This window comes from Polypterus senegalus, chromosome 16, assembly GCF_016835505.1.
Source record: "Polypterus senegalus isolate Bchr_013 chromosome 16, ASM1683550v1, whole genome shotgun sequence".
NCBI lineage: Eukaryota > Metazoa > Chordata > Cladistia > Polypteriformes > Polypteridae > Polypterus > Polypterus senegalus.
Window position 1 is genome coordinate 24,491,532 of NC_053169.1, and position 12,884 is coordinate 24,504,415.

The 12,884-nt window shown below is 37.3% G+C and overlaps 1 protein-coding gene across 3 annotated transcripts in view; it reads right to left on the reverse strand.

The window, feature by feature from the left end:
- Positions 1-3,432: 3,432 nt before the first annotated feature.
- Positions 3,433-12,884, reverse strand: part of kcnq5a (potassium voltage-gated channel, KQT-like subfamily, member 5a) — a 581,699-nt gene continuing 572,247 nt past the window's right edge. For all 3 annotated transcript variants that reach the window (XM_039739028.1, XM_039739027.1, XM_039739029.1), the window contains 2 exons: positions 9,071-9,197; positions 3,433-5,987 (listed from right to left, as the gene is read on the reverse strand). In XM_039739028.1, the coding sequence (XP_039594962.1) occupies positions 5,160-5,987; positions 9,071-9,197 (955 nt within the window). In that variant the 3' untranslated portion in view covers positions 3,433-5,159. The remainder of the gene's footprint in view (positions 5,988-9,070; positions 9,198-12,884) is intronic.

Genomic DNA, 12,884 nt, shown 5'->3' on the forward strand with positions numbered 1-12,884 from the left:
CCTTGCCTAGCTGGGGTCTCTTACGGACTCAAGAGGATGCTCTTGTGAAGCAATCTATAGGTGGTATAAACTGGGCTGAAGTAAAGCTTTAAAAGTAAAGACGGTCCCAGTGCCTTAGAGGTCCCTAAGGTTGAATACAAGGTTGGGACACAATATGGACAATGAGACCGGTAAGAGGTTACTGGTCGCAGTGGTAGAGCTGGTTTTGGCATTTCTTCCTATCCTACAGAAAAGAATCTAAGACCTTGCATAACTGAATAACCTTTATGGCACAATAACAATTCAATACATTTATGGTCACTACAGTATTTGGATTTAATAATCGTCATGTAGGAAAAGGCTGACTCGCATAAATAAGTAGAGCTGAATAATGCAGTCAAGGAGCTTTTGAATTCAGCCAAGTGAAAAATGACGGCTGTTCGATTAACTGCAATTTTAGTTTCCTTTCTTTTCTCTTCCTCAGATCTCTTTTTGGAAGGACGTCAGTTTCGTTGTTTTTTATGAACAGTTCGAAAGTGCCTTTCCAAATTTTCCTTCTTTGGAATAGCAATGATAAGATTGACAGATCAGACAAACACACTTCGATTGTGACATTGTGAGAAAAAAATCCTCTTCCAATTCCACATCCAGCCCTTACCCTCCCCAAACAAATTTTTTTAAAATCCCTTCTTTAGTCGATATAAATTGGAAAGCTAACTAGATCACAGCCGGAGTTTTGCAGTAGCTCGCACGTTTGATCGTGCGTGCAGGATGACCAGTGTGTTAGAAGAGAAGAGATCTCAAACCGGCTGCCCTGTATGTCAATCAAGTGACAAATGCCATAGGGAGGATATATGATAGACTAACGTTTAAAAATATTTTTTTTGAATGCAACGCAATCTACCTGCACTACCTGTGTGATCTATCGGGCGATCACAATCGACGCATTGGGCACCCCTTATCTATAGAGTTTATATTAATACTAGAGATGTCACAGGAACCAATACTTTGATACCAAGTCACTGCCAAAATTCTGGAAATGTAAAGGTACCAGCTTTTTTACGGCGTCAGTAGTACTGAGTGTAAGTCCGTACTGCACATATGTGTGACTGTGTGTGTACATAGATAAATTACTTCAGAAGACACAATATTGCGCAAGTCAAAGCTACATTTGAACATGGCTGACAGTAGTGAGTGAATGTGCAAAACTGCATTAACACACATCTAAATTAAAAACATCATATCTGGAAATGCTTTGGGTTAGAGGCTACAGAATTTCAGTTCACGATTGCATGAATAGTACTAATTGATATATTAAAAAAAGGCAAAACGCACACTAATAGGGTTTTGGTATTGTAATTTTTATAACATTATGGAGTTGCATTCAAAATAGATTTGTGTGCTTTGGGGGCGTACAGTCATGTCACTGATCAGATGTGAGTTGTAATTGTTTAACTTGTAGTGTCACAAATTCGTAAGAGGGGATGAAATGATGACAAGATGAATCGCTTTTGACTAAAGTGTCCTACACCATTTCTAAATAGGAACAGGAGGACTTTGCATTTTTCGATTGAATTGAGCACAGATCTACCGATGTCTGTCCGTCCATTATCTAACTGGTTTATTCAGGCCAAGGTGGCGGGTATCATCCACAGTTATGCATGGGACTGTGGGATATGGGAGCAAACTACATGCTGACATCAGTAGCGTATGAAAATTGAGGCACATTCCTAGCGAAGTGGCTCTTTGGCTTGTCTACATGGTGATGAAATGAGCCCCTCCACTCATTGATAGCAAAATAAAACGAATTTAGTGCTTCAGGTGCATTGCAGGGACATGCCAGTTAGCAGGACAGACAAAATGGCATACTTCATTGCCAAATATAAAACTGTAAAAGCTAAACGTCTGCCATCCGTTTGTTTTTGAAGCCGTTCGTGAGACAAACACAATGAAAGCACACATGTCATGGTGAATGTTCTGCAGTCTACTACATATACTGAAGATAATATAAGTCTTGTTAATGTTCTAATTCTGGACTTGTACACATTCAAAGCAGTAGCAAAGTCAGACCACTCCTTTAGGAGACTTTGAAAAGAGTACAACAAATGCAGTTTCGCAGAAGTTCTGCATTAAACTGACACATGAAGTCTTAAAGTTGGGATAAAAGCAAAAAAGAAATTAGAAAATGAAAGCACCAGGAGTTTGTAACATTAAAAGACTGAATTAACTTGATTTATCTGTTAAATATTACTTCATAATATTTTTTTAACCAGCCAGTGATGCAAATGTAAATCTCACAATATCAAATGTTAAATCCCTAACAGAGAGATTCTCTGATAGAGCAGATTTTAAATGCTTGTTATTAGAAAGAAAAGTTTAAAGAGTTTGTGTAAATGAAAACATCCTGAATTATTGTGGTATTTACTAATTCTATTGAATAGATAATATTTGAACTTTTTACTTTTAGCATTGATCTTAAGGGGTATTTTTGGAGAAAATGTCTGAAAATACATTTGGAATGTGTCCATGTAGTGGTAGGGGGGTTGTGCCGTGTTAGCCATTATGGATGCAATGAGAAGTTAAGCAAAATGACCCTTTTTCATTGGCTAACAAAAAAAATTGAGTTAGCCAGTAGGAGGTGTCATTTTGCTTGACTTCTCATTGAATGTGCCCATGGTAAGATAAATCAGAAAGTCCATTATGATGTCATCCTTTATAAATCCTGTGCTAGAATTTCTCCTGTTGTTACTTTACACTGGTGGAATGTCCATGTTTATCACACAGTAAATTCAAGCCCTGCACTGTATTCTGATATGCATGAATGCCAATCCTCATTTATACTTAAATGATAGCTGGGTAGCTACTTGATGGATAACTCACAATGTTAGAGCTGCTGTTACTGTTAGTTAGTTTTTTATGTTCTATATTCTACTAGAGATGATGTGTCACTTGAATAATGGAGGTATTTTTAATTAAAAGCCGGTGAAAGGGAATTCTGTTTTTGCTGTGGATATTAGTGTTGAATACAAAAATTGTGGTATAGTGACATCCCTAGCTGTTCCCTTTTGTGGTCGGTGTGTAGCACAGGTGATCTCATAACTCAATAAAGCAGCTCAAGTTGCACATTTCTGCTTTGGTCTAAGCATCAGAGGGTACTCCGAGCACTAACATGCAGTCCCCATCTCTGACTCACACTGTTATTCTAAGCAAGTCAGTTGCCCTGTGTGTGGCTCACTTTTTAAACACATTGGTACGTGAACAGCCATACTCTGGTTTTGTCCTTTTTGGAGCATTTGGAGCAGGGGTAGGCCAAGTTATAAACAAAATGCAATATTCTTATGAAGATCATATTAATTTTTTATCACAGTTCATTAAGGAGCCCACACAGTTTTCTCACTGAATTCATTTTTTGCAGTATCCTTCAGTAAAATCTAGAAATAACACAAACCATCATTTTATTTTTTCTTGTTTATTGAAGTATGAGAAAAAAGGTCATTTTGCATTTTGTCTTACAGTTTTTGGAATCTTTCTGTTATGTGCACAAAGGTTTGAAATAAATTAGATACAACTAAACAGAACCTTCTCATTCTCAAGCATGTAAGTTAAGGCCAGTTCTGTATAACAAATTACCAAATAAATCATTACATGTGTATCAAGATTAACAAACACTTGTTGGTTTAGGATTGCTAGAAAAAAAATAAAATAAAAAGTATTTCCTAACACATAACAGATTGATTGATATCACAGTTCATGAAGCCAAGTCCAAGTTACTGGAGTCAAATGCCGACCTGTAACAGTTTAATTAACAAAAATAATATGCAAAAAAAGGCACTGTAAAAGCATATTTGTTAAAATAAGGAAAATAAATTAGTAATTACATCATGTACTGTGTGTTACTTCAGTTTTATGAACTGTTTGGTTAAATGTAAAAATTCAAGTTCATCTGAATCTTTGCAACATCCACGGTATGTAAAAGTTTGCAGTTCTGAGATTATTGTACTGCTTTCACCAGCCTGGGAATCTTCTGGATTTATGTTGGGGCAGGGGGGGTCGTAAGATGGCTTTGTAAACACAGTACACAGTTCATAGCAGATCATTAGAAAACTTATATGCACCGTTGTCTCTTTTGGTACACTCGGTACGTCTAGCAAATTGTGCTTCAAGACAGCTTTCCTGCAATCTTTTCTTATGCGTCAACTACAGCCCACTATAACTTGGAATCTGTACTCTCATACATATGATAATAAAAGTATAGACATTCTACATGTCATTAACTTTGCAAAGCTGCTGTGTAACACACATGAATATTTTAAGAACAGAAAGTTTGGTAATTAAAAGGGGAGATTACACCAGTTTTGAGTCCTTTTCAAAACAATTCAAAGCATTTCACCTCAGTTAAGACTGCAGTAAGTTCCTCTTGAAGGCTGTGTAACAAATTCAAAAGTTTTGTACTAAAAAAGCATGTTTCTCGAGGACGACTTGAAAGTGCTGTGTTATATGCAACTCTGATTTACAAAAATATACAGAAATGAACATTCAAAAGAAATATAACCATTGACAGATCAATAATGACCTAATGCATTTTGTTTGTAGCAGCCATACTATTTGAATATTTGTTTTCCTCGATCCTTTGCTAATAGCAGCTGGACTTAAGGTATTTATAAGTGTAAACATCATTTATTACCCAGCTACGGTCATTGCCCAAGTAAAATAGTAATGTTCTTTAGAGTTGGATGTAGCCAATCATGAGCATTGGTTTACGTTAGTCCAATTATTAGATCTGGCATATCCCTGTTTGATTAGCAAAACGTTTACTGCCGTTTAGAGTTTCCATGTGCCACTGCTATTTGGAAGGGCTCAATCTGTGTATAATACTTTTATTTGAAAACATGCACTTTACATGCAGCTAAGAGAATATGGGCTCATACAACTGCCTTTCTTATTCTTTCAGATTCTTGCACATTTTTCTGATTTCAAAGAATTTATACTTTTTCTGTTTTCTTTTCAGAATTATACATGCAATGATATGTATGAGTAAAGGAAGTCTGCAAACAAAACCTGTGTGTATTTAGCAGGACATGTGGCAGGCTGAGGGAATCCGAAGTGTCCCTGTCTCTGCCAGTACTCTGAGATGATCTTCCAGTTCCAGTCTGTGTGGAGAGTATTGTTTCTATGGTGGGTTAGGAAAGAAACTCAAAACTCTCAGCTTCTTTTTCTGTGTCCAGTTCCTTGTCTGATATGAACAGCTTGGACCCCTTCCAGTCTGGGTAGAGTTCCTGACTTCCTCTAGATCCATTTGACTCACTACTTGAGAGCTGTGTGTTTAGCTCCTCTGTCGACTGCATTAGGTTTTGCACAGAGAGAGACTTTTCTAGCTCCCTTTCATTCACGGGGGACATGGAAACCAATGCATCCTTTTCCAGTTCAAGGTGTCTTCTCCATGAACCTTCCTCTTTTGCATTTGGTTTTCCAACCTGTCCACTATCTGTTGAAGCAACAAGGCAAGAGGTGACATCATCAACACTCTCTTGTGTTGTGACGGGAATAATATTTACAGACCTATTGTTATGATTGAGTGATGTCAGAGAGGGGATCTGTAAAGTAGTTGGAGCTGCTGGCTTAGATGGCTGAGTTATTTGGCTTGATAAATTGTTGGGAGTGGAGACAGGGACAGCCCCTTCATTCTGGCTCAACTGCACCTGTGTGGGAAATCCATGCATAGTTGGTGAAAAAGAGTAATAAGCTGTATTGTTCAGTTCATTTGGCGACAGAATTCGCTGCAGACCTCTTGGTAGGTTTGCACTGGCAGATCGAGACACACATCCACTGAGCTGAGCTGAATTTGGCATCTCCTTACTGTCTACAGAGCTTTGATAGTCAGATGTTTGGTCAAACTCAAATAGAGGTGTCTGCAGAGAGGCCAGCGTGAAAGCAGAAGCTGACCCTTTTCTTAAGACTTGTCTGTAAATTTCCAGGAGCGAGTCCAACTTGGTTTCAATAGATTGTACCTGCAGTGTATGACAAAAAGACAAAAAGGTTCAGGTTGTTGACTTTATAAGGCAAACATTTGTGAAGGTAGGAGGAGGGTTAAGGCAGCCAGTTTTCTATTTTACATAAATTAAACTTACATTTGGCCATTTAAAGAATAAGTTCAATTTGAGAGATAAGTCAGTATAATGAATGAACTCTGTATGGATTTTTTCTCAACACAGACTATTTAGGATAGCGTGAAAAAGGAAAGAAAAAGCATGTGTAGGACAGACTGGCATTGCCCATTCTGCTTTGCTTTGGCACGCAAGTTCTTTGCTTAAGAAGCAACTGCTAGATCCCCTTTCTCACTGATATTTAACTTCAGCTCAAAAGTCAGTTCCCCTCACTGGGCTTACGTTTGTAATTTAGTTTCCGGGTCTCATCTGATAAGAATGACCAATCACAAGCGGACATGCAGAGACGTCTCTATGATGCAACATTTAAACACTTGATCAGTAAACAAAATTACATAACAATTGGCAACCATAATGGACAAACCATTGTACCAATTGCCAAACAAAATGTTGGATTTGTGTGTTCCCAAGAAGCTAATGGCAAAACCTCCACTGCTTCCTTTATAACCAAGCAACTTTATATACCAGCACTGGATCTGTGCTCTCACTATGCTCATTGCTCTCGGCCTAGTTGTAACTCTCCTCCACTGGAAGACCCCGTTGGCTATGGTGTGGCTGCAACAATGGCTGGAGCCATCCCTTTTACTCCAAAGGACAACTTGGTGCCGGACTGTAAGAGTGGAAGAGCATCTCTAACAGATGTGGGTGACGATGCCACAAGTTCAAACCTTGCTAAAGTAAAGTAAGGTGTACAAGCAAGAGGAACCTATATAAAGCCACATGTTCATCTGCTAAAGATGGGAGTCGACTGATCACCGACTCTACAGCAGATGTAATGCTAATAAATGAGGACCGCTGTGTACAAAACATCTAAGAAAACTTCAGTACCGTTGCAACCAAAATGAAGAAGAAGAATTCCTGAACAAAGAAAGAAAAAGCCTGCTGAACATTGTTCCACAGGTGCCAGGAAAAGCCCACCTAGAAGGAATGGAACAAAGCATCGCCTGCTTCCAAAGTCAATGGGAACCAAACCATTAGTACAACCACTCTGAACTAATTTAACTAACAGTAGTTATGATAAAGTCAGCTGGTGTATTGTGGTTATTGGCATCACCGTGATCGAAAAGTAATAACCTGTGTGAAGGATATGTCTTTAGCTAACATATATCTCTCTTCCTAAATTCAGCAGGAAAGCAGAGAGCAGAATCTTTCACACCCACACACAGAGGAGCTGTGTGTTTTTTGGGGGGGCGGGGGTACACCAATGCGAACAAGCTGTAAGCAAATCAACGCTACCATCACAGTTAATTGAAAGAATAGAATTCATGTTATGTGGTGAAAAGATCAATCTATGCTAGCACAGATTTATGTTTTATGTTGTCATTGTCCTTTGTCTGTATATATTTGCATATAGCCAGCTTCCGCTATCCTTCTGTTATGAAAAAATTGTATTAGCTGGTTTATTGCAGTAAGCGTGTTTGGGTTATTTGTTAAAAAAAGTTCATCACCACAACTGACCCACATACAGAGAGAGTGAAAGATATTTAATGTGCACTTTCACCAATTTAGATAGATAGATTTGAACTTTATTTATAAATTGTATATATCTCTTCATAGTTCTGGTGTCAGGAAGTTGAAACAGAGCTCTCTCATACACTCCTCACATGTATTAGAACTACTTTGTAAATAGCTAATAATAGATAAGAGCAGAAATTTGAAACAGAAAAAGTTCTGTACATTTTGACCTATTAAAAGAAAGCTCTGTCTCTAATTTCTGTTTGCTTATTTTGGCAGTTGAAAGGCAATTTATATTATTGGCCAGGGCTGTGAGAATTTGATTGCTTGATCCATAAAGTACATGATGCCGTAACATACAAATCACCTTTTTATCATGAGTCATCAGGATGATAAAAATGAAGGCAAAATGTCTGAGATTAATTAAGTTACATGTAACCTGCTGGCTATTTTGTTTATTGGAAGATTGCTGATCTCTTAAAGAGTTTTTTTTATAGTCTGCAGTCCACTTCTTCATAATACTTTTGGAAATTACTTTGGTTTGCAATTGTACAGCATGAAAATGCTTTTATTTAACATAGCTTAAAGTAGAAATATAAATCAAATCTGAGATGATCTATAGCAAAGTGAAAAACATCAAAAATAAGGAACTTCAGTTATGGCTTATACTACCCTGAGACAGGTAGTGGTCGACATGAATCTAATTTTGATACACCTTTAGCAACACTTTTTCCAGTAGCTTGTGATTAGTTTTAATAAAATTTAAACTTCACTTTAATGAATGGTGGTACATAGAGTTCTGATTAAAATGCATAATATACTTGTATTATACAGGGTGGCGCAGGGTAATGGGAAATTTTCAATTCACATTCAATGCACGAATACGGTAAACACATTACAAAATAAATTTAATGATGAAATGTATTGTACAGGATATGCAATTAATGATTGTAATCAATATTCATTTTATGTTTTGAAGAAAACATCATGAAGGTGTTGTCCATTTCTCAGTACACATTCTGACAGTCTGTTGTGGAAGTTCTGCATTGCTCGATGTAACATGTCAAGGGGAATGCCAGCGATTTCCTCTTCAATCCTCCTTTTTAGTTCAGCAATGGTTGTAGGACGCGTGCAGTACACTTGGCTTTTAAAATGTCCCCACAGAAAAAAATCATAAACAGTGGAGGCCATGGAATGTCACTGTTGCGTGAAAAGACGCGCCTTCCAAACAATCATTGAACAGCCTCAATATTCTCTGGTGTTTGGGCCGACCAAACACCACCTGGGGACATCCTTTTTAAGGCTGAACCCGTTTCTTCGAAATTATGCACCCATGTTGTAATCGCATGAGCAGACAGGACACGATAATGATGTCCTAAATGGTAATGATGCAGAAATTCCAATTGCATAGCAGTCACGCTATTATATTATATTATATTATATATCTTTCATAATATATATTTATACTTTACCTGCTTTTCTACTTTGCAGACACGTCCAAGCATGCTGAGGTCTTCAACTGCCTCATTCTCTGGGGGAATTTTTTCTCTGTTTTTTTTATCAGCTGGGATTTGCCCTTTGCCAAGGATTTGATCCACCCTGGAGAACAAATTGAGTGTCATAACTAAAGCAACAGGAAAACCAAAGCATACAATCACCCATATGAGACTCTGAGGTAAGTAAAGGCATCTACTGATTACAGTGAGGAAAAGAAAGCAGCAGTAGAACAGCATATGTTCACCATAAGTCAGGCTTTGTCCAAGTAGTTGCCTTTATTTTGGAAAGCTGAGTTAGGAGAATCAATTCAGAAATAATAATGGTTATGCAAAATGCAATAGGAAGTGTTATAAACATGAGGTCACAGAAGTTAATCTTCTTTTAAACTGGATTAAGAAAATTCAGCTTGGTATCAAGAGTGGACCTGTGACTGTGTGGCCAGTGTACTGTAATAGCCTTTTCCAGTGTCCTATTACACTGTACCTATACATCTGATCAAGTATCACTTGGCTTGTTCATGGGTGGCATTTTTTTTCCCCAAGTGTTCTGTTAATATCTATATAAAAATATGTAGTAATTGGTTTGAAACTGAATGCATTAGTAGTCCAACTCTTATAATGCAACTTGAATAAATGTGTTATAGCATCTCCAGGTACACTGAGATAACATAGCATTCTCAGACCTGCTTAATGTAATTTGGGGTCACATGCTTGTTTTTGGGAATATTCCATGTGCCTGGATAGGCAGAGGAAAATGACGGTGGGCTGCCTAAATAATGCAGCAGAAGCACCTTAACTACATCAAGTGGGAAATCCCAGCAAAAAGCCTTTTTGAATTTCCCCTTGGGATTAATAAAGTATCTATCTATCTATCTATCTATCTATCTATCTATCTATCTATCTATCTATCTATCTATCTATCTATCTATCTATCTATCTATCTATCTATCTATCTATCTATCTATCTATCTATCTATAAACTGAGCCTAAGCTTGCACCATGCAGCAACAATTTGTGTGATCCATCAGGTAGTCAAAGCCAAGTAGTCAGTGTGCAATAAAAACAGCTTGCTTGAGAGACTGTGTCAGAACACAAGATATCTGTATCTGTGATTTCATAATATCTCCACACAATCCATGAACACCAATAACCAAATCCACCTGTTTACTGAACCCCCATAATATATAGTAGTTATTCAGGGTTTGCACTGATTCAGAAATGCCCAAGGGTGTGTTGTGTGTTTAAATTTTCTAAAATTAGTAAAAGTATGGTTTACATTCAAACTATTGTAAAAGATCAAATACATCTTCATCTAGCCACTCACAATTACTCACACCAGGCCAGCATATTGCTACAGATTAACCAGGCTCACGTACTGTAGACACAGGCCGAATTAACCCTCCTCAGGACCAGTGAAGCAGTATCACAAACTAATTCACCACCATACTGCCTGCAAACAAGAAAATATCAACAGACTGAAAGGCTGACTGTATGGGGTGTAAGACGACATGACAGAAACACACACATGTACCAGTTCAATGGCATGACAGTGGAATAAAGGTCACAGGGTGTGTGAAGAATCTGGTGCTTTTCAATTGTGTTAATGCATTGTACTTCAAAATTGTTACTCTTTGTATACAGGTATGGCTGAGATGTAATTTTTACTGTATGCCCTGGAAAAAGCTACTGAAATTAAAAATCATATTTTAAAAGAAAATCCAATAAAAAAGGACATTTAGAGGCTAATTCATTAATGTAATTTGGAATTAGATTTAAGGGCGGCACGGTGGCGCAGTGGTAGCGCTGCTGCCTCGCAGTTAGGGGACCCGGGTTCGCTTCCCGGGTCCTCCCTGCGTGGAGTCTGCATGTTCTCCCCGTGTCTGCGTGGGTTTCCTCTGGGCGCTCCGGTTTCCTCCCACAATCCAAAGACATGCAGGTTAGGTGGATTGGCGATTCTGAATTGGCCCTGGTGTGTGGGTGTGTTTGTGTGTGTCCTGCGGTGGGTTGGCACCCTGCCCAGGATTGGTTCCTGCCTTGTGCCCTGTGTTGGCTGGGATTGCACCCAGCAGACCCCTGTGACCCTATTCGGATTCAGCGGGTTGGAAAATGGATGGATGGATGGAATTAGATTTAATGTTATAGCTAAATATTTATATATACAGTAGCATTAGATCTTTTTATATGTACATTGATTTCCAAATACAAATTTTCAATGGTACAATCCAAATCAAAATGTTTTTCAATTACCTAAACACATGGAGTGAGCTATACAACTTGATCAGGGTGAAAAGATAAATGGAACTTCCTTATATATAACACTCATCTTAATTATTGAAACAGGTACATATTTCAGAGTTTCTATTAGAGGAATGTAGAGAAGAATTGCAGTTTAGTAAAATTATAAGTATTCTTCAATTAAGATTAACATGCAGCAAAGCTTGCTTATTAAGATTGAAAGAACTCGGGAGGGGAGGTGAATGTATTGAATGAGATTGGTTAATTACTATCAAAGTTAATGATTAACAGAGTTATCAGAAAAAAGTACATAATCAATTTAATATTAGAGGTAAAGCTGTTCATGTTTGAAGACATATAACTGATTAATCACTCTCTGATCATTTGGCAGGGTAATTGCTGTTTCTGGGCTGACAACTAAAGTGGTGAGTCACTTTGTCATATTCAGCTCATGATGACATTGTTTTTGGAATTAAGAAATGCAGACTTCTGTAGAATGAAAAGCAAAGAATGGAGCACTTGCACACCTACTGTAAGTCAATTTGTAGTTAATAAAAGGTCAAAACGACAATGGCAATAACTTAAGGAATATTTTTAGTTAAGACCTGTTAAACATGCATAAGATTTTTATGTCTTCCAAACCTTAAAGCAGTTTATTTTCTTTTTGTCATGATCTGTAATTTCATTTCTGGTCATGTGAGGAATGACACTGGAGAAAATGGGCTCCGTGAGAAGTCCAAGAGTTGAAATGCCTTTCTCTGTATTCATTATTACATTTACTGTATCCACAAATTGATAAAAAGCTCTTTGTGAATTCATTTAAAATCTTAGTTTATGATGAATTAGTGAATCTAGGCATGGGGGAAAAGGTTTGAGTCCCCTGTCTATAGAGTTCTAACTAAAGAGGGCTCATCTTTGTTTGTCCTTTCACAATATTGTTGGTAGGCCCTGCTGGGAAATGTCACTAATGTCTGATACAGTATGCATGCCAACATACTTCACATACTGTAGGATGCTATACCCTATGACCCATATTTTTGTCTTTCATATGATCATAAAGTAAGCATTAAAAGAAAATTTTTCTTTCTTTTTTGTTAAAAAAGCAATGTTCTAGCTTTGAATGATATGTTTGCATTTTTTTTTGTTTTTGCTTTTCATGTATTTCAACAATGTATGCATCTCTTAAGCAACAGAATATTCCTTTCATCAATGCCAGTGTTCATATTGGTGCTATCTGGGAGTCAAAATCCTTTTTCTGGTTTGAAATGTTGCTTTGTTTAATTGAGAACTTCAGCTGAAACAGAAGTCAATTGTCTACGTAACTGTGCAACTGCCCAATGGTATCCGTAAAAAGCACCTTTAGCATGTGACAAAGTGTATACTTTAAATTTTAAATTAACATTTACTTTAAAGAGAGATTACATTTTTTTGCTGTAATCTGTATTTAAAAACTGATTATTTTCTTGTGTAGCAGAAAATCATAAACCATACCATGATTTTCTGTGTTTTGTTTTTATTGCAGCTTAGAATGATCATATTGTAAAAACCATTTCAT